Genomic DNA, 26,576 nt, shown 5'->3' with positions numbered 1-26,576 from the left:
GACCTTTAATGCTATTGAATTGTTCCTTAGCCCCCTTCTTGGTGCTGGCAAATAGCGTTTAAAAAAGCACCGTTCACGAGCCTGCTTTTAGATCTGAATTAATCTCTTTTCAAAGAAAAGGATTAGGGTACTCCTGGTGAGAGGATTTTGGGATGGGGGACACACAACACAACGCATAGCCTATCCTGCAACTTCCTTCACCACTATAACTGCCATAAGTGCAGTAAGTTTATTTTCCTGTTGAAACAACCTTGCTTGTTCTTTACTGGCTGTTGGCTATCTGGGCTTCAGCGCTTAACATAAACATTTGCCAGACTGTCGATGCTATTCTTTAAGTGCAAAACATGCCAAAGGACTAGATTCCCAAACCAGTGGTCGTGTGAAAGAGCTTCATTCTGCTAAAGGAGTTGAACAATGGTAAGTTGTGTGACCATCACCACCACTAAGGGGCGGGTAAAAACACCCAAATACCCCCCGCGAGTTTGTCCCTATTCTCCCATCGGTTCCTGCACGCCCCGGCGGTGGTGACGTCGCCGGTTGGACGAGATTGAGGAGGAGACAGCTTGCGAGAGAGAACAAGCGAGAAAAGACACCCAGTCGAATAGCCATACCGCTAGTAAAAACCGAGCAAGCTAACACGGAATAACCAATACACATCGTTGCCGTTTGTTGCGTGTAATATTCCCGTAGTCTTTTCAGAAAAGCTTTGTTTTGTGTGTGTGTTTCAGCAACCCGCGGTAACTAGTTCTCGTTGGAGTGACCAACAAGGTAAGAACATTTAATACAACTCTGCTCTAAAGCATATCACTGAAAGTTGGTGAATGGCGTCGGTTATCTTTCTCTGGAACTATGTTGTCGACTGCCGTTTTTGCTGCTAGTAATTCAAACACAGACCTTGGAACAAGGACAAAACTCTGGGCCTAAACGGGTTATATTGTCTCACTTTCGGGGCACTCGGTCTTTGTCCATCTCTCGGGCGGCCGTTTGAGGTTGTAGCTAGTAGCCTACAGTTTTAATTATCGTTACAGGAATATACAAATTGCTTAGGCTTACTTGCCATTTGCCAAATGTGAAATTATAAAATTAGTATTTAAAGTATGTTTCTCAATGTATGTCCCTTTTATTCGCCCGCCTTAGAACCATGGCTTGCATTTTATGACAGCTTTTTTTTCTGACCCACGGTGTTAAAATCCCATTTGGTCATTTTTTTCCTGTCTACTTGGCAATTTCGGTTTTGTTTTAAAACGCATTTGCCATGAGGATTTTTGGTTGCCTATTTATCTCCAAGACTGGACTTACAACTAGGCTAAACGACTGGCGCTAAATGAAGTCTCAGTTTGGCTGGGGCAGTTCATACACGATTCAATCTAAAGAAATTCCATCAAGAGTGGCGCACCTGCTGTTCTCAATGTATCCACTACAGTAGGCTACCTAGTTCTAGAGACGTAAGAGTAGTCGTTTTTAAAAACACATTCTTTTTTGTGTTGCTGCGTGAGTTTGTGAAAACGTCAGGGACTACCTACAACATTTAATCAAGAATGAATCCACATTTATTTACCTTAAATCTACAGAATTTAAAATAAGTGAGGGGTGAAGAGAGGTACACTTATTTAGCTTGTAAGGGAGTTTTCCTGTTCAAAGCGATCGTTACTCATCAGCCAGCATGACTCGGCTGCTGATATTTAGTCAATCACACAGCCAACCACTCAGCCAGCTAGCCTGCCGAATAGTCAGTGGGCCAGGCGTTCACGAAGGCCGCACCTGCAGCGCTGCCACGCCTTCTTCTGATGTCGCCATGGAAACATTGTTTTATGGGACAAGGTTCGCTGTGCTGTGGCAGGTATGTTGCCAGAAAGTTGTTGTTCGACTCGATTCCCATTCCAAGAAGGTGAGATTTTCACTGTGTTGGGAGTTCTAGAATGTGGGTGTATTGCCTCAGAGAAACAGCGTTCCCCTCTGAGGAGAAAGGCTCTCACGCTCCTAATTGTTCGCCCCCGGGGGAACCTGTTGTCTTGTAATTTACTGTGTTTTGAAGTTGAATAAAAAAAAAATGGCCTACATACACCTTCAGCAAAACCCCTGTGGCTTTATCAGCATAGGTGTTTGAACATTGCCTGACACAGCTGATAAACGCAGCTCAGCTAACAGGTACGCACACATGCGCACACACACATACAGACAGACATGCAGGCAAACCGCTACTAGGAAAACAACCATCCCTGTCATCTAGCCTAGCTGCTGACAGCATAGATGTCGTCTCATAAGAGGCAGTAGGGGGAGGAGAGGATTGGCTAATTAATGGTTTTCTGCAGCTGACTGGACGATTTAGGAAGAGCCCACACATGCAGGTGTCTAGACCTCCCTTGTGTTGACTGGCTGCTGTAGTCCGCCCAGGCTGTGGAAACCTAGCTTGGCCTCTTGTGGATTTCAAGCAGAGCTGCTGTTCTCACCATAGTTTCGCACCCAGCACATGGAGGATGTAATAAAAAAATAAATAAAAACTTTCCACGGCAGTTCATAGTTAGAACATCACTGATGCATCAAAGGGCAACGTCGCTGTCGGTACCTAAACTATGAGATGAATGACTGTGCATAGTCATTCTACAATATGTTCTCAACAGCACGTTCTCAACATTACAGCACACCGGTATGAAAAGCATGCATTCTGCCTGTGTTCTCTTCGCCCCTGCTAAGTCTACTCCTCTGGGATACTGCTCTGGAATCTGTCCTGACAACCACTCACATAATCCTCCCAGTAACAGCCTTCAGTTGGCAGACAAAAGAACTGTATTAGGGTTTCATAAGCTTTGTGTCTTTGCAGAACAAGAGATTTTGATCGAGAGAGAGATTCCTAGCGCTCGCCAAAGATATCAGTGCGAAGATGACACGGCATCTATTGTCAGTCCCTTTGTGGAGCTGAGGGTTTCAGATTGTGTTGCTAACCGGACTGATTTTGATTGTGAGATTTCTGGCTGCGATCTCCGAAGAGACCGATGGTGCACCTGTTGTTGAGAAAGGGACCGGACACCGAAAAAGGAGGTTTATGAAATCCTCAACTGATACTCTTGTTATTTCTGATCCCATTGGATACAGAGTTTAAGTTGGAGCATTTAGGGTTTTTGGTGTGTTTGTTTAAGTACTTGTGTTACGGTTTTGTCTAACATTCCGGCGTGTTCTTAATCAGAACATGGCTGCTTCAGTGTTTTCTCCATCATAGCTACTCTGCTGTCTTCAGGATCCCTGACCTAAATAGCCTTCAATGTCACTCTAAAAAGGTTATAATTATAGTGTTTAGACTCTGCGGAGGCTTGCTAACTCCCAGCCCTCTCTTGTCCCCTTGATATTTAGGCTAGCGGTTTCTTGTTCCACTTAAACATATTGCTTTATCACATGTTTGTGACCCAGGCTGCCAAGTTAACATCGCTGACAGGACGTCTGCAGGAACAGAACATGTGTAAATGCTCAGAGTTTATGGCTACATGACAAAGTGCTACTTCCACAAGTGAAAATGTTTCTGGGTCTGGTATGATTTACTAAAAGAGCTCCAGAAAGATCCGGTCCCCTCTTCTCAGTACAGCCGGGTCAGAGGCCGTGATAGAAATAATCAGGACTGAAAGTGAGATCGAGTCACACGTGAACTTTCCCTCCCTGGGGAAATTTTAACATCACCAAAAGAGGAGAAAGAATAATAAAGAAAAAGGTTTGGCGGAGAGAAAAAAAAGAAAAGAATGCCGGCCCATTTGGATTATCTAGGGCTGTTTCAGCCATGTTGGCAGAGACAGAGAGCGACAGAGGGAGAGGTCCATAGGTTATCTCATTGTTATTCAGCTTTTAATCATGCCTGGGCAGCCATGAAATAGGCTCACACCGACCACAAGAAGAAAGGTTCTGTGGCTCCTTTGACATGGCACACTGGGCGTTTGCCCGAAGAGTTGATGTGCAGGGGATGTCAAATTACTGTTTGCCTGTTTTAGTTTCAGATATTACCATCAGTAAACCAAAAGCAATTTGCTTATACGTAAGTAATAAATGCACTCAATGTCGTGTGTGGCAACAGGGCTTTAACAAGGCAATCTGAGTGAGTTTATCTGAACAAGATGAGGGACTTTGTCCTCTGGCTGAACCCATTAATGACTTTGCCACAGTTGTTTTGCCACAACTCTCTCTGCTTCCAATAACACACACACCAACACACACACTCTTTCACACTCTCTGTCTTATTCTGTTTGTCTTTTCATCCCCCCTCTTTCTTTTCCCCTCTTGTCCATTCCCCCTCTTGTCCGTTCCCCCTCTTGTCCGTTCCCTCTCTACCAGCTCTCGTATGGTTTCATCACTGGGATTCTCAGCGGTCTTATCTACACGTTCTAGTGACCCTCCCTCCCTCCCTCACTTTGTGGTCCAGCAACAGAACCAACAGTCAGTTGGCTCTGGTGTCCTTGTGTCACCACTGGGCAGCCGGCCTAATCCTGCTCTGGGATGGAGGGAGAGGAGCAAAGGAAAGAGGAAAAAAGGCAGATAGGATAGATTGAGAGTGTGATGAGGAGAGAGGAACTGGCTGTAACAAGCTGGCCAGTCCCCAGACCTCAGCCCTGGTCTCAGAAGGCCCACGGCTGGGTCTGGAACCCCACAGTACCAAGCTGCTATTAGGGATACATGAGGGGTTGGCAGACCCAGTATGTAAAGGCACTCTACGGTAAAGCATACTCTACCATACTGTACTGTCACAGATCCTGACCTCTCCACCGGAAGACAAAACACCAGCCAAGAAGGGGATTACTCATGGGGTTTTAGAGTTTACACACTCACACCCCCACCACCACCCCATTCGTCCCTCCCCCAGACAGACAAAAGGGGCCATTAATTCATAAACACTCTCAGAAGTGCTCGTTAAATAGTAATTAGGGGTCGATGGCTCTCCCGCGCCCTCTCCCAGGCTGTGTGGCTGGCTTCCTATTACCCCCTCTGAACACTAGCTCTGTGGGGCGGGAGGCGAGACGGAGCAGGGTCGAAACCAGACACCCCCGTAGCAGAGGGTGGATAGAGATGGAGGCAGGGGTGGAACTCTGTTCAGGACCTTTTAACACGCGCACACACACACACACTTAAAATGATACACAGTGTGAGTTAAGGGGTTTAAGTGATGGGTCACTGTTAGTGAGGTAAGTGTGGTGTTGCAGTGATGTTAAAGTTGTGTTGGTACTGCAATTTTGGTGGTGTTGATATTAGTGTCAATGATGTGTAGGTGCTACAGTGTTGGTATTGCAGTGTGTTAGTGATGTGTAGGTGCTACAGTGTTGGTATTGCAGTGTGTTAGTGATGTGTAGGTGCTACAGTGTTGGTATTGCAGTGTGTTAGTGATGTGTTGGTATTGCAGTGTGTTAGTGATGTGTAGGTGCTACAGTGTTGGTATTGCAGTGTGTTAGTGATGTGTAGGTGCTACAGTGTTGGTATTGCAGTGTGTTAGTGATGTGTAGGTGCTACAGTGTTGGTATTGCAGTGTGTTAGTGATGTGTAGGTGCTACAGTGTTGGTATTGCAGTGTGTTAGTGATGTGTAGGTGCTACAGTGTTGGTATTGCAGTGTGTTAGTGATGTGTAGGTGCTACAGTGTTGGTATTGCAGTGTGTTAGTGATGTGTAGGTGCTACAGTGTTGGTATTGCAGTGTGTTAGTGATGTGTAGGTGCTACAGTGTTGGTATTGCAGTGTGTTAGTGATGTGTAGGTGCTACAGTGTTGGTATTGCAGTGTGTTAGTGATGTGTAGGTGCTACAGTGTTGGTATTGCAGTGTGTTAGTGAGTTAGCTTTGCTGACAGACCCTTCATGCTCTAATTGATTTAATTAAGTGCTGACGGTCGCCTTGGGCTTTGTGGTGTCTCTCTCTCTCTCTCTCTTTCTATCCCTCCTACTATCTGGCTCTCTCTGCCTAGACACAGGCCAGTAATCTCCCGCAACACCACGGCACCATGACCCATGTTACACACACATCCCTGGGTTTAGCCCCATTTACAGACTCATGTCGCACACGCACAGACAGACTGTGCTTTTCTAAGGGCAGATGTGTACCGATGATACAGGGCTTACTGTCAGTGTCGTGTGTGTGTGTGTGTGTGTTTGTGAGCAGAAAAGCAACACAATCTTCAGACCTCATTCAACCTGTTTGTTGTTCTACTTCAAGGTTATAAATGTCTTCTAAAGACAGCTGGCTGAATTTGAAATCGTTCCAGTTGAGGAAAGTGTCATCTGTTCAGTGAGGCTTAGGATTCTTAATGTGGGAGTGAAACGCAGATCGTCCCGGAACATTCTCCGAGTCTCACATAAGGTCTGCTCAGACTTGCACTGAGGGATGGAATTTAGGACATTTAATTTGACACCAGTAAAAACCTGTCCGTCACACACACACAAACGGACACACACGCATACAATACACACACAAACTATATGCAACATTGTAACTCAGGTTGTCAGAATTTCTGAAGTGGCAAGCAAGACCCAACACAATAGGGCCTAGTTCAGACACGAAGTCGGGAAACAGGTTATGTGTCTGTCGACCTAATCAGGTGGTGTGTGTGTGCTCACTGTGCTGTGAGCTTCCTTTGTAATAAACACTGGATGTTTTCTATCAGTGCATCTTGTTGCGTTGTGTACCGCTGTGTAAATGTTTCCCTCTACCTGTGGCGAGGCCTGTTTGCTCCCATGCTGATCCAGACCACTTTTTCATTTTAATATTAGATGTTAGTGCCACACACACACACACATCCTGCTGTACCACTTTCACTGCGTGAGTATGGAAATCCAATCCCCCTCTCTCTCCATTCCTCCCTCCCATCTCCCATCCCTGTGGAGCTCTGCCTCTTCCCTGGGGGAGCTGGTTGGATCAGGCCTCTAACTGGGCAGCAGGAGTTTGCCTGTGGTTGTAATGCTGGTCTGGGATCAGCTCCTAAAAACAGTACCTGTCCATATCATGTTCTTCACAAGGATAAACTGGTCCTAGACCAGCCCTACTGAGAGAGGGTGGATGAATTGAGGCCCTGGTTCAGTGCGTACTCTCAGTCATGCACCATCTGTCATAGAAAGCAGATAATCATATGGGTCGGCTTTTCTGAAACCCTTTTTTGGGGAGATTGGTGCGAAGATGCACTACTGCTGAACACCCAGTGTACTGTACCATGGTATAGAATGACAGACTGGAAACATGAAGTACTGCAACAAGGAACATATCAGGCATTAATGTAAATCATGGTTTAGGTAGGACCACAACATGTCAATCACAAGACAATAAAATCACACTGATTTGATTGTGTCCGTGCTGGGAGCTGACCCCCCCCCCCCCCCCTTCTCACACCAGTGGTACAGTCCTGGTGGTGCCGGGACCTGACCCCCCCCCCCCTCCTCACACCAGTGGTACACTCCTGGTGGTGCTGGGACCTGACCCCCCCCCCTCCTCACACCAGTGGTACACTCCTGGAGGTGCTGGGACCTGACCCCCCCCCCCCCCCTCCTCACACTAGTGGTACACTCCTGGAGGCGCTGGGACCTGACCCCCCCCCTCCTCACACCAGTGGTACACTCCTGGAGGGAAACCTGCCTGTGGGTGTGTGTGTTCACACAGCCCTGAAAGTGCAATGTGATAGGCTTCCAGGTCTACACACAAACACACATGCTGAGGATGCACGATGCAGCTCCCTGCTTTATTTATGAGACGTATGGCTTGCAGGGCGACACGCTATGGTCACATGCTCAGAGTCAGTAACGCATACAAAACACATGGACATGCGCGAGCACAAGCATACCTTTTCGGTCTCCTCTCTCCCTCCCCACCACCTTCACACACACACACACACACACACACACTCAGCACTAGGAAGTGCGAACGCTAGACTGTGGTGTGTGTGTGTGTGTGTTCTAGAGCGTCCTATTCAGTGTGGCAGGGCAGGGTGTGATGTGGCAGGGCCTCTGGAAGGAGTGATGTCATCACCACGCAGAGGAAAGGGAAACAGTCGGGACAGTCAACCAGGCCGCCAGGCTGATTAACACATCATAAGGACTAGATGTGTAGCCTGGAAGGTGATTGGTAGATCAGTCCAGCTTCTCTGCTAAGTGTCATCAGGGTGTGGATGACTGGATGACTAAACCACATCCTGCAAAGCGAAAATGAAGACATTTCCTGCTCCTGTTTGTGTGTGTCTATCCGGTGAGGTGTTTTGTTTCTTGTTTCTTTCTTTCTCTGTCTTGTTACCTGCATGTCCTTCTGTCTCTCTCACACACGCAGGCTGGTTGAGGCTCTCACTGCAGGTAGTGACAGTGCCCCCTGTGGCTGTGGCAGCACTTCAACCACTCTCCCTGTACCACTGGGTTTGTCAACACCTCAGATCAGAGTTACACACACACACACACACACACAATCTCTCACTCTCTCTTTCCCTTTTTCTCTCTTTCTCAGTCACTCACACACCAGCACAGATCCATAGGAGATACGGGTAACAGATTGTGAAAGTGGGATATATGTCTCTAGTCTGTCAACATTGTCTCAGGTTTCTGGGGGAGAGACTCGGGCTTATAGATCAGTTTAGGACAGGGCCATATGGCTTCCTCATCAACCGTGAAGAGATGACCCCCACAAGGCATCTGAACACTAGGGCTTGGTTTGGAGACCAGAATGTGCCATCTTTAAACTCTGAAAGGCTTTTGAGCGTTTCGTCCAGTTATTTGATCCTAGTCTGGTGGGGCTGCACTCTGCTGTTTCTCTGACTGGATGAGTGTCTGCTGTCCAGGCTGGTATGACTGCAGGTGTAGGAGCAGAGCAGGAGGGAGGGAGGAGGAGGAGAGGGGATGAAGGAGGTGGGGAAAAGAGGAGGGAGGTGGGGAGGAGGGAGGTGGGGAGTAGAGGTAGGGAGTAGAGGTGGGGAGTAGAGGTGGGGAGCAGAGGAGGGAGGTGGAGAGGAGAGGAGGGAGGTGGAGAGGTGGGGAGCAGAGGAGGGAGGTGGAGAGGAGAGGTGGGGAGCAGAGGGAGGTGGAGAGGAGAGGTGGGGAGTAGAGGGAGGTAGAGAGGTGGGGAGCAGAGGAGGGAGGTGGAGAGGAGAGGTGGGGAGCAGAGGGAGGTGGAGAGGAGAGGTGGGGAGTAGAGGAGAGAGGTGGGGAGCAGGGGAGGTGGAGAGGTGGAGAGGAGAGGTGGGGAGTAGAGGAGGGGAGGTGGAGAGGTGGGGAGCAGAGGGAGGTGGAGAGGAGAGGTGGGGAGCAGAGGAGGGAGGTGGAGAGGAGAGATGAGGAGCAGAGGGAGGTGGAGAGGAGAGGTGGGGAGGAGGGAGGTGGAGAGGTGGGGAGCAGAGGGAGGTGGGGAGTAGAGGAGGGAGGTGGAGAGGTGGGGAGCAGAGGGAGGTGGAGAGGAGAGGTGGGGAGTAGAGGAGGGAGGTGGAGAGGTGGGGAGCAGAGGGAGGTGGAGAGGAGGTGCCTGCTGTGTTTCTTCCCTACTCTCGTCTCCCCAACCACCAGCCTGGTCTCTTTGGAGCCTTCCACTCCAGCTCATCAAAGAGAATAATTCAGGGGAGAGCATGAAGGGGGGAGGAGGAGAGGAGAAGGTGTAGAGGTACAGTACAAAGCCAAAGCAAAACACAGCCTCTGAGAGTCAACTAGAGGGAGAGCGACGAGGAGAAACTCAAAAGTCCGATTTCACAGACACGGGACGCCTGTCCGATGTTAAGCTCCGTTTCACCTGGTTGATCGTGTTGACGACCTGTCATTTGGATAAGAACACGAGAGGCTTGTTCTGTTTATTAGAATGGTGTACACGTCTGAGAGCGAAGAGGAATACAGAGCAGAGCTCATCTACCATGCATGGTCAGCCTTGTGTGCTGACACACGCTCATTATCGCTCATAATGATCTCCTGAGTGACTAGTACGGCATCCTACACACATCTGCTCATACACACACAAGCATTCAAGCACACACACATGGCATCATGTCTCTTTCATACACAATGTCTATTCGCTTCTCTTCTCTCTTTTTAACTGTGTCTCTCTCTGTCTCTCTGTGTCTCTCTGTGTCTCTCTGTGTCTCTCTCTGTCTCTCTCTCTGTCTCTCTCTCTGTCTCTGTGTCTGTCTCTCTCTCTGTCTCTCTCTCTGTCTCTCTCTCTGTCTCTCTGTGTCTGTCTCTCTGTCTCTGTCTCTCTCTCTCTCTGTCTCTCTCTCTCTCTGTGTCTCTCTCTCTGTCTCTCTCTCTGTGTCTCTCTCTGTCTCTCTGTGTCTGTCTCTCTGTGTCTCTCTCTCTGTCTCTCTCTCTGTCTCTCTGTCTCTCTCTCTCATTATGAGCAGCGCTGTGTTCTTGCCTCTGGGTCTTTCAGCGTGAGCGTGTACATGATTACATGTATGATTCCAGGCGTGTACAGAGATGACGTGGCCCATATGTGAACCTACAAAGCAGCAGCAGCGGCAGCAGCAGCCAGAGGGAGATGCTCTCCTCCTGAGGTCCTCCATCCCCCGGCTCGGCTGCCTTCTCAGCTCCCCACACCACCAGAACACCACAGCGCTCCATAGCACGCCCTCTCACTGGCTTTCTCTCTCTTTCACACACACATTCTTTGCTCTAGGCTGCTTTTCCACTGTTCTGCATCACTAAAATGTTTGCAACTCCCACCTGCGAGAGTGGAGGTTGTGTGGCGAGAGTGGAGGTTGTGTGGCGCGTGTGGGTTTGTGGCCGTGGGATTGTGCGTAACAGTTTGTGCGCGAAGGTGCGTGCGCATGCGTAAGAGCACAAAAGAGCAGAGTTTGTTTACGTCGCCCAGAGCGGACTTCTAACAAACTCAAGCGCTCATGTAGACTGACGGCTTTCCCACATCAATATTCAAACTGCAAACTGAGACTGTTGGGGTTTGACTTTCCAATTGTACAAGCTGTCATATACGGAATGTGACATTAATAGGTAATGACCTGATAATGACTTCTTAAACGTATGCTAGGCATGGTGTGTTCAGTCAGGACAGGTGACAGAAGGACAGCTCAACAACAGCTATGGGCTGGCTCTTTCGACAGGGGTTTTTACCGGCATTTGTCATGACAGGACACGCTCACACACAGATGACATGCATGCAGTTGGCACACACATAATACAGACAGTGTTTAGTTAACCCTAGCCTCTGGTGCTGTGTGTGTGTGTGTGCACACTTCCTAAGTGTGAGGGTTCAATGTTTGCAGGGGGGAAACGACACACAGGGGATTAGAGGAATCATACATCGTGTGCGTGTGGAGGGGGAGTGTTTGTAGTGTGTATGGTGGGTATATTTGTGGAGTGTGTGTGTGGGGAGCTGACTCTAGACTAACTGCTTAGACCAGCAGATCTACTTCTCCATTTACCCTCTTACCTTTAGGACCTGAGGCGTGTGTGTGTGTGGTGCACGTGTGCTCTGCAAACCGCTCCTGTGTGTTTTGTATTGGTGTGGTGGTGCGTGTTCACTGCACGGGGGAGGGGGGGGGGGGGGGGGGGTCAAGGCTAGGGATCAATATCAGGCTTGGTGATGCACATGGATGCTAGGCTTTTCATTGGCTGGGAGGGAACAGAGGGAAAACCAAGCAGTATTCATAAGAAGCTGAAATTAGAGCAGTTTTTCTTTAGGGAAAGAATAATGATTCTTTCTCCCAGTCTAATTATTCACTCATGTTTCTGTACAGCCCCTGTGTCCTTGTTGCATGTCTGCTCTCTCTTGGTGATTCGCTAATTGATGAAAAGGCGGAGCGAACAGGCGCGCTTGTTTCGCCTTCCTCTGCCTCCCTCCTGTCCCCACAATCCTCAGAGGGATGCTAATGATGTAGCACCTCCCTGTCAATGTGTCCCTGTACAACTCTCTGAACATCCTGCGCTCTCATCACTGCTCTCCAAAACAGATTTTATTTAGTTGATTCAGACATTTTCTATATCAGTATCATTTGTATTCATTAATTAGTTATATTGTCATCGTTCTATGTTGACCATAACCAGCAGAAGGTAGTGTGACTGTGTTCTGTACAGTAACCAGCAGAAGGTAGTCTGACTGTGTGTTCTGTACAGTAACCAGCAGAAGGTAGTGTGACTGTGTGTTCTGTACAGTAACCTGTAGCCATGTCTGCAGCAGTTGGCCAGGCAGTGACCCTTATCACTGATTTCACAACACACACACACACACACTTAACCCACATCTCTACTCATGCAGATGGCAACAAATCCACGACTGTGTGTGGGTGTGGGTGTGGGTGTGGGTGTGGGTGTGGGTGTGGGTGTGGGTGTGGGTGTGGGTGTGGGTGCTGCAGGGACAGAGGGAGGCCAGAGGAGATAATGATGGTGCAGGGTCATGAGTGGAGAGGGGGAGTGGGGAGGGGGGGGAAGATGGAGGGAGAGGGGGGCTGTGCTTCCTTAAAAGGAGGGAATATGAGAAATATCAGAGAGAGCAAAGAATGGAATGTGAAAAGGAGAGAGAGAGGGAGAGAGAGTGGCCAGATTGTGGACGCCCTGGTGGTATTCTGACCAGTGCATAACAGGGACCACCCACCAGCCATCGTCATGTAAACCCTTCCTCAACAATGTCCATGTTCCTCAGTGGGGGGTTGAGAGGGAGGGAGATGACAAAATGAAAGTGACGCGTGAGAAATTGCCGGGACAGAAATGATGAATGGAGGAGGAGCGGGGGGAGGGGGGAGGGGCGAGGGGGGAGGGGGGGAGAAAGAGAGAAAGGCATCCTAACATCTGTGATCTGCTGTGTAATGAAGATGGGGGGGGGGGGGGGTGTGTGTATATGGGAGAGAGAAAGAGACCTGTTGGTCTGATTACAAGATGAGGACAGGACACACACACGCACGCATGCTCTCAAGCATGCACATTAATCTTCAGTGTAACTCACTGTACCATGTGGGTGTTGTCATGTGGGGTGATCCCAGACCGTGTTCAGTCAGACAGGCTGTGTGGTCGAGCTGCTGCCGGAGGTTCAGACCCCTGAATCTATTCTGAGCAGGCAATGAAAGGGCAGCCTGATGACGAAGCCTTCCTGCCGCCCTGGGGTCCTCCCTGCACGGTCCAGGGCTCAGGGGATGGATGGTTGCTATTGACCCGGATAGCCTTTGATGGCGTCTCTGAACGTGGTCATCATTTATTACTGCTGAAACTGGAGAGGAGTAACGACCAACCTGGAGACGAGAGGGAGAGGAGAGGGAGAAGAGAGAGGACAAGGAAGATGGGTTGGGGGAGGGAAAGAGAGAAAGGAGATGGAGATAGAGGTGCATGTGTGAGATCCAGTTACGTCTGGCCAGGTCAAAGAGCCGATCCAAACAGTGTTCCACGAGGGTGTCAGCCCCCCCCCTCACAGCCCCCCCCTCACAGCCCCCCCCCTCACAGCCCCCCCCCTCACAGCCCCCCCCCCCTCACAGCCCCCCCTCACAGCCCCCCCTCACAGCTCCCCCTCACCGCCCCCCCCCCTCACAGCCCCCTCTCACAGCTCCCCCCCCTCTCAGCCCCCCCTCTCAGCCCCCCCTCACCGCCCCCCCTCACCGCCCCCTCTCACAGCTCCCCCCTCTCAGCCCCCCCTCTCAGCCCCCCTCCCCCAGCCCCCCCTCACAGCCCCCCTTCTCAGCCCCCCCCTCTCAGCCCCCCCTCACAGCCCCCCCCTCACAGCCCCCCCCTCTCAGCCCCCCCCTCTCAGCCCCCCCCCCTCTGACCCCCCCCCCTCCCACAGCCCCCCAACACCGGAAGGAGAACAGCCCACTGCCCTGAGAAACTTCAAAAACAAACAGATCAAGTGAAAGACTGCAGAATGGAGAGAATGAGGAAGGAGGATGTTGTTTTGCATCAGTTCATTTATTTACCCACTTTGGCCAGCATTCCAAACATGGAGAGCTGTTCCAATTCTGGAGGGGGTTTCTTCCTTTTTTTGAATGTTCCCTCTCTTTTCTTTTCTTCTAATCCTCTTTTCTGCTCCCTCTCTTTGTGGGGCTGAAAGGGCTGTGGAGTGACAGCAGCTGTGAAGTGCTGCCCTCGTCCCAACTCAGCATTCTGTTGTCCTCCTCTCACTCCCTCTCCTTTAACTCTCCCCCTCTTTTAACTCTCTCAATAGAAGGGTGAAGGGTCAGGCGAGCACAGACTCTGTCTCCCCCCCCCTCTCTCTTTCTCTCTCCCTCTCCCCCATCATAGATTCTAATGCATGGCCATGGTAAATTCTTGGAAGTTTTATCCATCCTGTCCGGAATTTCAACCTACGGTAGTTACCCGTGTAGACGCCTCTAGGTTGGTAAGTGAATCAGGTCTAATTGAGGTTTCTCCTCCTGTCTGCCTGCCTGCAGGCCAGGACTGTGTTTAACCCCTTTTAGCGAGCAGCTAAACTCCAGCCACAGCCCCCTGCCTCGCTCAGACGGCCAGGATTGATCGTGTGTGGGTGGGTGGCTGTGAAAGCTAGTGATTGGTGGGGGGTGTGTGGGCATCGGCGTGTATATGGATTAACGCTGACGTGTCTGCTGGGGGCTTGCATGTGTGTGGTGAGATTGATGGTGTGTGTGTGTGTGTGTGTGTGTGTGTGTGTGAGAGAGTCGAGGATTGATCTAATGGTGAGTGGCATCCCCATCATTGCTTAGTCAGGGGCGGGGTGGGGGGGAGGAGGGGGAGGGGAGGGGAGAGCTGTGTGGGGCAACACAGTGACAGGGCGGGCTTAGATCGTGACAGAGGCCTGGCGGTTATGGCTGCAGATCTGTCACATGCTCTGATGAGGGGGGATTGGAGGAGGAAGTGACATAGAGAGGAGAGATGTGATGGAAGGAGGGATGGAAAGCAGGGCTGAAGGTGAAGAGGAGAGGGGGGAGAGAGGGGGGAGAGAGGGGCTCTGGTAAGTAAGTAAATGTTATTTATAAAGCGCACACTAACACAGCAAGGCTGACCAAGGTGCCGAACAAAAGCACAGAAAAAGACACCCATCAAATACATAGAAAAACTAAATAACAATATTATTAATATATTATAATATATAATAATAATATATTAAGTAACATTACAACTCAAGAGGTAGTGGGAAATGCTAGTGCATATAAGTGCGTTTTAAGTTTTGATTTAAAAACGGACAATAAAGGAGCCTGCCTGATAGAAAGGGGAAGTTGATTCCAAAGCCTAGGACCAGCAACTGCAAAGGCTCTTTCACCTGTACATGTACAAAAGCAGACCTCAGTGACCTCATCGGTGCATGGACCAATCAGGTCCTCCCACCTGTCGAAGGCACATCTCACTCCCTTTAACCACCTCTCTATTTTTACCGCTCTCTCTTTGACACTTTATTTTTTTTTACCTCCCTCTACCTTCTCACCTCTCTGCATTCCCTCCTCGGAGACAGAATTCTTCAGATTGCACAACCCCTCCCCCCCCTCCCCCCCTCCGTTCCAGCCTGTGGAAGATTCTAGTTTGACAGCTCCAGGGATGGTGGGAGGAGGCACATCCACAGACTGTTGCACACGGGAAGCAGCTTGGAGCTGAGCTCTCCCACAGAGAGCCATGTTGACTGAGCGCTAATTGTTGAGGAGAGAGGGTCGTAGACATTTCCAATGGCTTCCCTATCTTTCTCCTCCCTCTCTTCCCCACCCTCCTCCCCTCTCTACTCCTCTCCCCTTCCTTCTCCTATCCCTCCTCTCCTCCTCTCCCCTCTCATCTCCTCCTCTCCTTCATCTTCTCCTCCTCTCCTCCGTCCCCCCCCCCCTCCCCCTCTGAGTATCCGTGGTCTCCATCTCTGCCCTAATTGACGAGGAGTGTAATATGTGCGCTGCAGGAAGAGAGGAGAGGCGCGGTGAGTCTGAGTGCTGCTATTACTGGAGCAGCAGATGAAGGATCGGCTGAGCAGGAGAAATTCATCGCTGCAGCTGTAATGGAATCCTTTATGTGGTCTAATTGTGCTTCTTCTCCTGAGTGATAACTCTATTTAGTGGCTGTGTTTCATTTCTGGCTCTTATTACAAAATTAAGGAGAAGGGGATTTGTGTGTGTGTGTGTGTGTGTGGGGGGGGGGGTGACCTGCTTCTGGTAAACTTCAGGTTCTCCATTCCACACGGTCACAAATGTGTGTGTGTCTGCAAACACACACACACTATCCTGTGCCCTGTGGCAGTTAACTGAGTTTCATCTCAGTGTTTTGAAGTCGTGGAATATTCCACTTCTTCAGGCTCCAACATGATAGATACTTTCCCGGGACATTATCGTTCACATGCTCCATTATTAATCCATGGCTATTTGAGGACTTCAGTGATCTACCATGGAAGTCTGATGGGTTTCATTAGGGTGCCAGACAGATGAGACGGATGCCTGATGGTCCAGAGTTTGACAGGGTTGTCTGTTTAACTCAGCATAATGGCAATATTCAAAAATATTTGTCATCATGCTTAATCGTCATACCAGTCTTTGTTGTCTCGTGTGTGTCTCTCTCTCTCACGGTCTCTCTCTCTCCTTTCCTCCCGTGGGTGTTTCATGTTTACTGATGCTGCTTCCTGTAGTAGAGCGATCTCTTCCCAGGCCTCCTGGAGGCTGAACTTAGCCCTGTTCTAAACATAGACCCATCTCTCAGGGGTGTCACTCTACCAAACAGAGAGGGCCCTGTGTATCAGTGGCGCCCCGCTCACACGCTGGCAGGTAGCAGAGAGGACGGGCTGTTTGAGGCTTTGTAAAGCACATTAAGGGCCGGGGTATGGAGTGCTGCTCGTTGAAAGACATTCTCCCATGTACATGTGCTGTGCATACCTTCTCTACTGCATGCTGGGAAGGTGCTCTCGTGAGACTGGGTGTGGGTTTACCTGACTCATGTCTGGTGAAGTAGAGCAGAGATAATCTCGGCCTGCCTGCATGTCTGGCTGTCTCGAATGCACTAATGGGCAAGAGGGAGTGTGTATGTGCCTGGGCAGAACGTTTGAGACGATAATTGTAGTCGAACCAAATCCTGACCAATTATCTCTCCGCTCCTCCCTCTCCATCCTGTCCTTTCTCTCCTTCTCCCCTCGTCCTCCCTCTCTCCCCCCCCCCCCCCCCCCCTCCCCGGCTCCCCTCCGCAGGGAGACTCCATGAAAGATGACGGAGGAGGTGACAGTTGTAGCCAAGTGGGACTACACGGCCCAGCAGGACCAGGAACTGGACATCAGGAAGAACGAGCGCCTCCTGCTATTGGACGACTCCAAGACGTGGTGGAGGGTCCGCAACACCGCCAACCAGACGGGCTACGTGCCGTCCAACTATGTGGAGCGCAAGAACAGCCTGAAGAAGGCCTCGCTGGTCAAGAACATCAAAGACACGTTAGGTAGGTAGGTGTGTGTGTGTGCTGCCCCGCTACTGGACGACAGCAGATGCAGTAAACACTGAGGGGTAATCCTCTCTGCCCGAGGAAGTCAGGGCTGGAGGAGGAGATCCAACACTGATCTGGCTTCTTCTGTCTTCCCCTCTCTCTACTTCCCTCTCTGCATCTCTCTGTTGCTCTCTCCTTCACTCTCTCCTGCTCTTGTCTCCAGTTCTCTTTTTGCAGTTTTTTTCTCTCTCCTGGTAGGAAGGCAGATGACGAGAAACGGAGGCAGGAGAGAGGGGCAGGGACAGAAATGCATTTTGTGGAGGCAGAGACGGAGGTAGGGAGGAAGGTTGCGGGAGGCAGAGAGACAGACAGACGCAAAGACAGGGGGAGCAGAGCAGTAAACAGGCCTAATTTCTCCTGGCAGTCGTAGATGTACAAATTAAATAGTCTGCATCCTGTCAACACACATCATGAAACAGAGAGAGAGAGAGAAAGAGAGAGAGAAAAGAAAGAGAGAGGGGGGTAGAGAAACTATTAGCGCAGAGACATAAGACAGAGGAGAGAACTACAGGGAGCATCAGGAGAGAGGGATGAGGGAGAGGAGGAAGAGGAGAGAGGGATGAGGGATGATGTTGAGTGTCTGTTTCTGACAGTGCTTCCTGAGGGCCGTGTGGAGATGGGCCCTGGGGGAGACTCTCCACCACTATGTGGGCCAACATTGTACTGCCTGCCACTTCCACTCCCCAAACGCTATCACTCACTGCGTGTGTGTGTGTGTGTGTGTGCGCGTGTGTGCGTTTCTACATCTGTGTGTGCTCATTTTTCGTGTCTCTATCTGTATCAGTGACTGTTTGCTATCGATCACAGCCAGTAATCAAGTCTAGTGGTTGTGATGGTAACGGCTCTAATGCCTGTGCAGAGAGCTGACATCTACTCTCTGTGTGTCTAACTGTGTCAGGTACAGAACAGAACAGTTTGGCCTCATTCTTGGTGGAGGTCCTCTCCCTCTAGTCTGTTCTAGGAGCTGAACTAGCCCAGCGAGACCCACAAGCCTCTACACTTCTACAAGCCCCTACACCTCCACAAACCCCTACACCTCCACAAGCCCCTACACCTCCACAAGCCCCTACACCTCTACAAGCCCCTACACCTCTACAAGCCCCTACACCTCTACAAGCCCCTACACCACTACAAGCCTCTAAACCACTACAAGCCCCTACACCTCCACAAGCCCCTACACCACTACAAGCCCCTACACCACTACAAGCCCCTACACCACTACAAGCCTCTAAACCACTACAAGCCTCTAAACCAGGGGTCGGCAAGTAACTTGGGCCACGGGCCAGTATTTTTCCTCGCCACTAGACGGCGGGCCAGAGTCTGGGTTACTGCCTATTTAGACGCTGCGATAGGTGCCCTTGCGATACGTGCACTCGCAACAACTAGGCCTATATGGAGAATGGGTAGGTCTACTACAAATAGCTAACGATAATAAACCATGTGCATGAGCCCATTGGTGGTCTGTTAACGAACTGTATCAACATGGTCGTCACTGTCATCCCAACGTGGTGGGTCGTCATCGTTGGTGCACATAAATACTGTCATCAAGTGAGAATAGGATTACTAGGACCTAGTCAAGGTTTTAATGTGAGGTGAAATCGGAACTTCACATTAATGCGAGCAAAAATTTAATTTTTTACCTGGCTTTTTCAGTTCCTCCTGGGATCTTATCCCTTCCATTTTATTTTTTTCGCTTCAGCTTAATCTAGCTAACTCCCTCCACAACAATAAATTATGGTTTGTGTTTGAGAAACATGCGCGACAACTGAACTGCACTTTTTAATGCACGGTCTGATCATGCGCTTAATTAGATTAAAACACAATGTAGCCTATTAGCTTACTTTTCAGTCACACAGTAACTTAACAAACTTAAGGCATATCCTGTTATTCGGTGTGTGAAAAAAACAAAGAGAAAGCAGGCGATCTTCTGGCCCAATTTATAAGCGGGCAAAGCGGCCCACCGTGAATTCTCCCTATTCTCCCGATGGCCATTCCGGGCCTGAAACTATAAATTAATAAGCAATGTCGTGGGGGGTGCTATCGGGGTGCTTTGGTCTTTCTTGGGGGTGCTGAAGCACCTGCTAGCCCCTTCCTAGCGCTGCCATAGAGAGCGCTGCCCATGATTACTAACCATAACTGTGCTTTCACATCAGGCGATCTGTCAGCCGTGAGGTGTAGCGATCATATGGTAGCGATGACATGGCGAAAAAATACTTCAGAAAAGTCAATAAGTGTATTCGACTTCATGCAGCGACGGCAGCGCCGACAGCCGGCTGCCTTGAAGCTGAGAATGCCATTGGTTACTTCAAGTCAACCGGGCTGCAGGCGACGCCGGCGCTGCATGAAGTCGACAACATCTAATGACACCATACCCAGTTTCCGGTTTCAAAATAAAAGTCGACGGGGAAAAAAACGTTATAAAAAATATATCATTGGAAATATTTTGACGGGCCAAATAAAATCGCTGGCGGGCCACAATTGGCCCGCGGGCCGCCTGTTGCCGACCCCTGCTCTAAACCTCTACAAGCCCCTACACCACTACAAGCCCCTACACCACTACAAGCCCCTACACCTCTACAAGCCCCTACACCTCTACAAGCCTCTACACCACTACAAGCCCCTACACCTCTACAAGCCCCTACACCTCTACAAGCCCCTACACCTCTACAAGCCTCTACACCACTACAAGCCCCTACACCACTACAAGCCCCTACAACACTACAAGCCTCTACACCACTACAAGCCCCTACACCTCTACAAGCCCCTACACCTCCACACACACCCCCCCCCCCCCCCCCCCCCCCCCCACACACAGAGCCTTTGTGTTTGTAGACTGTTTAGTGGACTGTGCCGTGTAGAGCCAGTGAAGTGAGGCTGGCTGCTTGGGGAGGCAGCCACATGCAGCCAGGGACACACGCTCCTGTGAGAAGCCTACCACTGTGTAAACACTTAGCATGCAATACAAGGTCAGGTGCTTAAACTGCCTCATGTAACAAGTGTCAAAAACCCGGCTCAGTGCCACAGAAAAAAGAGGGAGCACTACCTGCTGTGGTACTTTATGAATCGGTTAAAGAAATAATCATTTAAACCATAACCAATGATGAGGTATGTAGGTCAATGGTATACATGGGGGTGAATAAATCATGATGGTGTTGAAGGGTGTATTAACAAAAGTCAAAAATGTTCCACAACTCAAAGCAAAAGTTTGCAGCGGGAAAGGAAGGGGTGTTCTCTCTGCTTCCGACATGTTCTTAAAGGGGAAGACGCACACCTGGCCCAGGTGTGTCCTCTTAAGGGGAAGACGCACACCTGGCCCAGGTGTGTCCTCTTAAAGGGGAAGACGCACACCTGGCCCAGGTGTGTCCTCCTAAAGGGGAAGACGCACACCTGGCCCAGGTGTGTCCTCTTAAAGGGGAAGACGCACACCTGGCCCAGGTGTGTCCTCTTAAAGGGGAGGAGACACCGCATACGCTAAGTAGCCAGTACGAGCTGGAGATGGGTCTGTCTCAGGGCTGGGGATGGGATCAGGGTAGCTAACCCCTACTCAGCTACGCTCCCAGACAGCCAGGCCAGTGGGAGTGTCTGGTGGAGGACATGGAGAGGGAGTGTGGGAGGAGGGAATGTAGACCAAGTTCCTTTGCCAAGCCAGTGATTATGAAGTGGAAATGAGTGAGATGGAAGGTTATCTGTGTCTGTGCGTGTGTGTGTGTATACTGAGCTGTTAACAGAGCTTATTATATTACATACTGACCCACAAATATGTGCAAAAAAAGAAACATGACTTTACAGTAAACAGATTAAATAACCTTCAAACTCCTTGGAATCATTGAATCCCTGAAGGGCTGTTTTCACCAATGAAACGCTACGATTTTTCAAATAAACGTGTTGGGTTAGACTGCACGTGCCCACACACGTCTCATGTGGTGCAACACACCGTTTTCTCCTACAGATACTGTCACATCACAGTTTACCCTGTTCAGTTAAACAGTCCTATCTGTTTTGTATTCCTGACATGTTTGCATTTGCATCTCTCTTCCTCTCTCTCTTTCCGTCTCTCTCTCTCTCTGTCCTGTCAGTTGGGCTCTCTGATGTGCCTGGTCCACTGTGTGTTAGAGACAGCTGCTCAGGGATCTCTCTCTCTTTCTCTTTGTCTCTCTCTGTCTCTCTCTCCCGCCATCATCAACATGAGAGGAGGAAAGTTTGGTGCCACTCTCCCTGAACCCGACAACTTCCCCGAGTTCAGCCAGAGCTGTTTCCTCCATGCTGACCCCTCCTTGTTCTGCCTGCTGCTCAACAGCCAATCTGTCTCCTGTCCTCCTGCCCCTCCTGTCCTCCTGCCCCCTTTGTCCTCCTGTCCTCCTGCACCAGAATCCCCCCACATGTGCATGTATCTAGTAGTACTGCTACTACTACTACTCCTCCTCCGTGTGTCAGAATCACCCACACATGCGTGTAGACTCAGGAGAAGGCTTTACTCCAACACGTTTACTGTGCAAACTGTCGCAGGAGGCCGTCCCTAGAGAGCCGAGACACAAAGAACCGCTCTTCTCAATTCACACAACTGGATGAATATTTAACAGAAATAAAAACTTTGTACCGTGTGGCTCAGTCTCAAAAGTGCAAATTAGAGTTCAGTCAAACTCACTCCATCTTTTTCAGCTGTTGGACCCAGGTCCCTCGAGGTGGATGGTTCTGCACCATCACAGACTGAAATGATTTCTCCTGTGACGGCTGAAAGACTGAGGCAGTGTGTGAAGTGTTCAGGTCCTGGTGCTCTCTGGCCTCCAGGCTCTGAACGGCGCCACTTTGAAAAGTGAAGCCTTTGTGCTGTGGGAGACTGAGAGGCTAAAGCAGAGATGGCTAGCTAGGTAGGAGGGAGAGTTTTTGATGTTGTGGCAGGCAAGCGGACATTAGCAGAGACCGAACAGCCTTCCTTCTCTCCTGTCCACTCTTTCGGTTTGTGTGTGTGTGGGTGTGCGTGTGTTAAGGTTAAAGTGCCCCCCTGCATACTTGATAAAATGTGTTTACCTTCCCACTGGGCCTCAAGTGCAGCCTGCAGCCTCAATTAGTTCCCCGCCCCTCTAACCCCTTCATGCTACCCCCACGGAGCTGCTGGCATCAGGGCTGGCCCACGCTAAGCAGCCTACTCTGCTGGCTCTCCTCTCCTCTGTCGTCCAGTAATGAGCCATTACAGGCCTGGAGACTTCAGGCTCATCATGAGTCTCAGCAGAGCACACAAACCATGTTTACTAACCAAGCCTGCACCGAATGTCATTAGAGCGAATCTCAATCGAAACACCCTATGTGATCTCGGTTCAATTGAAAGGCTTGTTTTTTGGAAAATAAAATGTCCTGTTAACAGATGAAATAATATAAGGATTATCCCTCTCTCACTCCCTCTCCGCTCTCTCTCCTTCCCTAGGCTTGGGTAAGACCAGGAGGAAGTTGAGCACGCGTGACACCTCCCCCACGCCCAGTTCCGACACGGAGAGCCCCTCCAATGGGAGCAGTGGAGGGGGAGGAAGTGGGGGAGGAGGAGCCGAGAGGGTGTACGACCTGGACATCCCCGCCACCGTCAAGTTTGTCTACACGGCGGAGCGCGAGGACGAGCTGACCCTGGCCAAAGGGTCGCGCGTGGTCGTCATGGAGAAGTGCAGCGACGGCTGGTGGCGGGGAAGCCAGGGGGGGAGGGTGGGCTGGTTCCCCTCCAACTACGTCCAGGAGGAGCTGGCGGGGGAGGAGCCTCCGAGGGGGAGGGTGGGGCCGGGGAGCGCCCCCGGAGGCGGGGCGGCGCTGGCCAACGGGGGGGCGGCAGGGGGCGGAGTCCTCCACACGGTCCAGACTCTGTACCCCTTCAGCTCCGTGACGGAGGAGGAGCTGAACTTTGAGAAGGGGGAGGTGATGGAGGTGGTGGAGAAGCCCGAGAACGACCCCGAGTGGTGGAAGTGCAGGACCAGCCGCGGCCTGGTCGGCCTGGTCCCCAAGAACTATGTGGTGGTCCTGAGCGACGGAGCCTCCAGGCCCTTGCCCTCCTCGCCGGTCCACAGCTCCCCGCTGAAGAGGCCCGTCCTGGGTCCGGTCCAGGTGGGCAAGTTTGCGGGCCGGGACTGGTACTACGGAGGCATCACCCGGAACCAGGCGGAGAGCGTCCTCAACGAGAGGGCAGATGTGGGAGACTTCCTCATACGGGACAGCGAGTCGTCTGTGAGTGAGGGGAGGGGGAGGAGGAGGAAGAGGAAGTGGGGGTGGAGGAGGGGGTGGAGGAAGAGAAAAGGGAGGGGTTTTAGGAAAGATCTTTTGGGAGATGTGGAGGATGTGGAGTTAAACAACAGAGAGGACGACAGGTGGGATAGAGAGGTCTGGGAGGGAACGAGAAGACAGGAGTTGGGAGTAGAGGTGTGGCGTTGCTGTAGTCCCATACTTCCCCCTGCTGGTGAATGAGTGTATTGTGTATTGTATCTATACATATCGAATGACTTTATAAACTGATTTCCTTTGTTTTCCACATCTCCCTCCTTCTACCTCTCTCTGCCACCCCTCTTCTCCCACCCTCTCTCCTTCCTTCTATCGGTCTCTTTCTCCCTTCCTCCATCAACTCTCCTTCCTTCCCTCCCTCTTTCCAGCCCAGTGACTTCTCCGTGTCCCTGAAGGCCATGGGGAAGAACAAGCACTTTAAGGTGCTGCTGGCTGACGGCTCCTACTGTATCGGCCAGCGCAGGTTTTCCTCCATGGAAGAACTGGTGGAGCACTACAAGAAGGCTCCCATCTTCACCAGCGAGCACGGCGACAAGCTCTACCTGGTCAAACCACTGCTGTGACACCACACACACACACACACACTAACAGACCTAAGGTACTCACAAGTATAAATACATATATACATAAACACACACACACTCTCCCCAGTGCCCACAAATATCCATAACTCGTCTTAATGTAAGCCTTAGCTCTGGGTCCTCTTGTTGTAATATCGTGGGGTCTCATCCTACAGACGACTTGGACAGACACACACACACACACGCGTATGTCTGGAGAGCTGGGCAGGGAGAATGTTGAACTCTGGGAGGGCTGTTTGTATGGGGGCTGTTTGTCTTTTTGTCTGTATGGGGGCTGTTTGTCTTTCTGTTTCCTTTTGAAACATGTCACAATGCCTGTTTGGAACCCTCTCCAGAGGTTTAGAATGCTGGTGAACCCTCTCCAGAGGTTCAGAGTGCTGGTGAACCCTCTCCAGTGGTTCAGAGTGCTGGTGAACCCTCTCCAGAGGTTCAGAGTGCTGGTGAACCCTCTCCAGAGGTTCAGAGTGCTGGTGAACCCTCTCCAGTGGTTCAGAGTGCTGGTGAACCCTCTCCAGAGGTTCAGAGTGCTGGTGAACCCTCTCCAGAGGTTCAGAGTGCTGGTGAACCCTCTCCAGAGGTTCAGAGTGCTGGTGAACCCTCTCCAGAGGTTCAGAGTGCTGGTGAACCCTCTCCAGAGGTTCAGAGTGCTGGTGAACCCTCTCCAGTGGTTCAGAGTGCTGGTGAACCCTCTCCAGTGGTTCAGAGTGCTGGTGAACCCTCTCCAGAGGTTCAGAGTGCTGGTGAACCCTCTCCAGTGGTTCAGAGTGCTGGTCAGCGTGGTGGACACACTTCTGCCTTGTGGTCTCTCGCCAACCCCAGACCCCTCTCCTCATTCTGTGCTCTTAGAAGTCCTTCTCTACCTTCGCCCTCCTCCTGCTCCTCTCCCCCCTACTCCTCCCCCTCTACCTTGAAGTCTATCCTTCTCCACTGGCTCTTGTAACTGAGACTGCATCAGCCATTTTGATCATCGCTGTCTTCCTGTAGGGGGCGCCATTATAGCTCGAATGTGACCAACGTTCAGTGGAGCATGCGATGCTGAAAGGCTGTATGTCGGTGTACCTGGCTGTAGTCCTGACTACAGAGGGACAGAGGGTTGGTTGAGTAAATAAGTCGTGGAGGAAGGAGGGAAGTAGTAACGAAGAAGAAAGAAGTGGTAGTCCACTGAGAAGGAGAGAGCCTCTGATGTCTGGAGAACTGGACTGTCTGTAATCAACAACCAAATGTGCCACACCCACTACCTGTAATCCAGCCATTCTATTGGTTTCAAATCCTTGCCCGTTGACCGTTCTGCCTACCGATTGGTTAACTGTACAGCCATCTACTCCACTCGATTCTGCCAAACCGCTATAGGATGTTTTCATCTTCTTTACTTTGACTGCATCTGTCGTTTGATCCATTCTATGATGCTTCTACTTGACTCCAATGGACTCTACTGTCCCAATTGCTGAGACCCACAGCAACTCATCTCTTCTTGTCTTTGACTAACTGACGCCCACATAGCAGGGTAAACCAGGGAGAGCACTAATTCAAGAGTAATAACAAATGATGATGATGATATATCTGAATGTTATTGAGCAATGTTATTTAATTCTTCAGTCCACTGTGTGTATATATTCAGAATGAAATGACAAGGTGCATATATGAATCGTTTTGATCCAACTTAAGGTACTGTACCGCCGACCATGTGGTGAGAATTGAAATACTTTTGTTCAATAAAAGTTTTTACAGAATACTATAAATGAAAAAGCAATGTGTCGTGTGTTTGATGAGTGATTGGTCCTCGTCTGCTAGCCTGATATTACTGCTGATGGCACTACTGATTACATCTGTGTCAGTCATGTTAAATGCAGCCTTTCGGGCTCTCGAGTCCTCAGGCCTGCGAGGATGAGTGAGTGTCTGACTCTGCCATCGATTAGCGCTGTCTGTCGCAGGCCTGATACCTGGCTACTGACAGACAGGGCCGTCACATTGATTTCACAGATTAATTGATTGGTCCTGCCTGAATGTTACTACAAAGAATGACTAATATCTATCTTTCAGATGTCCACAGTCAGTCTTGCCAACAGACAGCCTAGAAATGTGATGCAGACAACCTGTGAAGGTAAAACAGCCAGACATTTCAATATGTCACGCTGATTAGATAGGGAGAGGTTTGTGCCAGACATTGGATGTCATGGAGCACTGTTATTATTCTCTGTCTGTGGTGCCATAGGGCATGACTAGCTGGTGTTCATGCTGCAACAAAGTTCCCTCAGAAGAGACGGCGAAGAAACAAACTGATCTTAGGAACGAAGGACGGATGGGGAAATGGAAGTTGGCTGTGTTGATTTGAGACCAAAAGGGGTTAGGGGGAGAGGATGCGTAGGGGCAAGTAAGAGAGGAGGGGGGGGTAGAGGGAGAGGAGGGGGTGGGGTGGGATAGGAGG

The 26,576-nt window shown here is 50.4% G+C and overlaps 2 protein-coding genes across 3 annotated transcripts; both read left to right on the top strand.

Annotated features, from left to right (window-relative positions):
• The first annotated feature begins 528 nt into the window (after positions 1-528).
• nck2a (NCK adaptor protein 2a) lies at positions 529-25,897 on the top strand. The gene is made up of 4 exons (XM_047046146.1): positions 529-768; positions 17,029-17,270; positions 22,738-23,519; positions 23,939-25,897. The coding sequence occupies exons 2-4, from the start codon at positions 17,045-17,047 to the stop codon at positions 24,131-24,133; spliced, it is 1,203 nt and encodes a 400-aa protein (XP_046902102.1). The 5' UTR covers positions 529-768; positions 17,029-17,044; the 3' UTR covers positions 24,134-25,897.
• Positions 24,340-25,897, top strand: LOC124484981. 2 transcript variants are annotated; one of them, XM_047046156.1, is made up of 2 exons: positions 24,340-24,501; positions 24,592-25,897. In XM_047046156.1, the coding sequence occupies exons 1-2, from the start codon at positions 24,340-24,342 to the stop codon at positions 25,060-25,062; spliced, it is 633 nt and encodes a 210-aa protein (XP_046902112.1). In that variant the 3' UTR covers positions 25,063-25,897. The 2 variants fall into 2 exon arrangements, with proteins under 2 accessions (XP_046902112.1, XP_046902111.1); XM_047046155.1 differs by having other exon boundaries at positions 24,340-24,807; positions 24,898-25,897.
• Positions 25,898-26,576: the final 679 nt, after the last annotated feature.

Source organism: Hypomesus transpacificus, chromosome 23 (genome assembly GCF_021917145.1).
Source record: "Hypomesus transpacificus isolate Combined female chromosome 23, fHypTra1, whole genome shotgun sequence".
Lineage (NCBI taxonomy): Eukaryota > Metazoa > Chordata > Actinopteri > Osmeriformes > Osmeridae > Hypomesus > Hypomesus transpacificus.
Note: the sequence above shows the minus strand (reverse complement) of the source record. Positions and strands in the feature narration are given on the sequence as shown.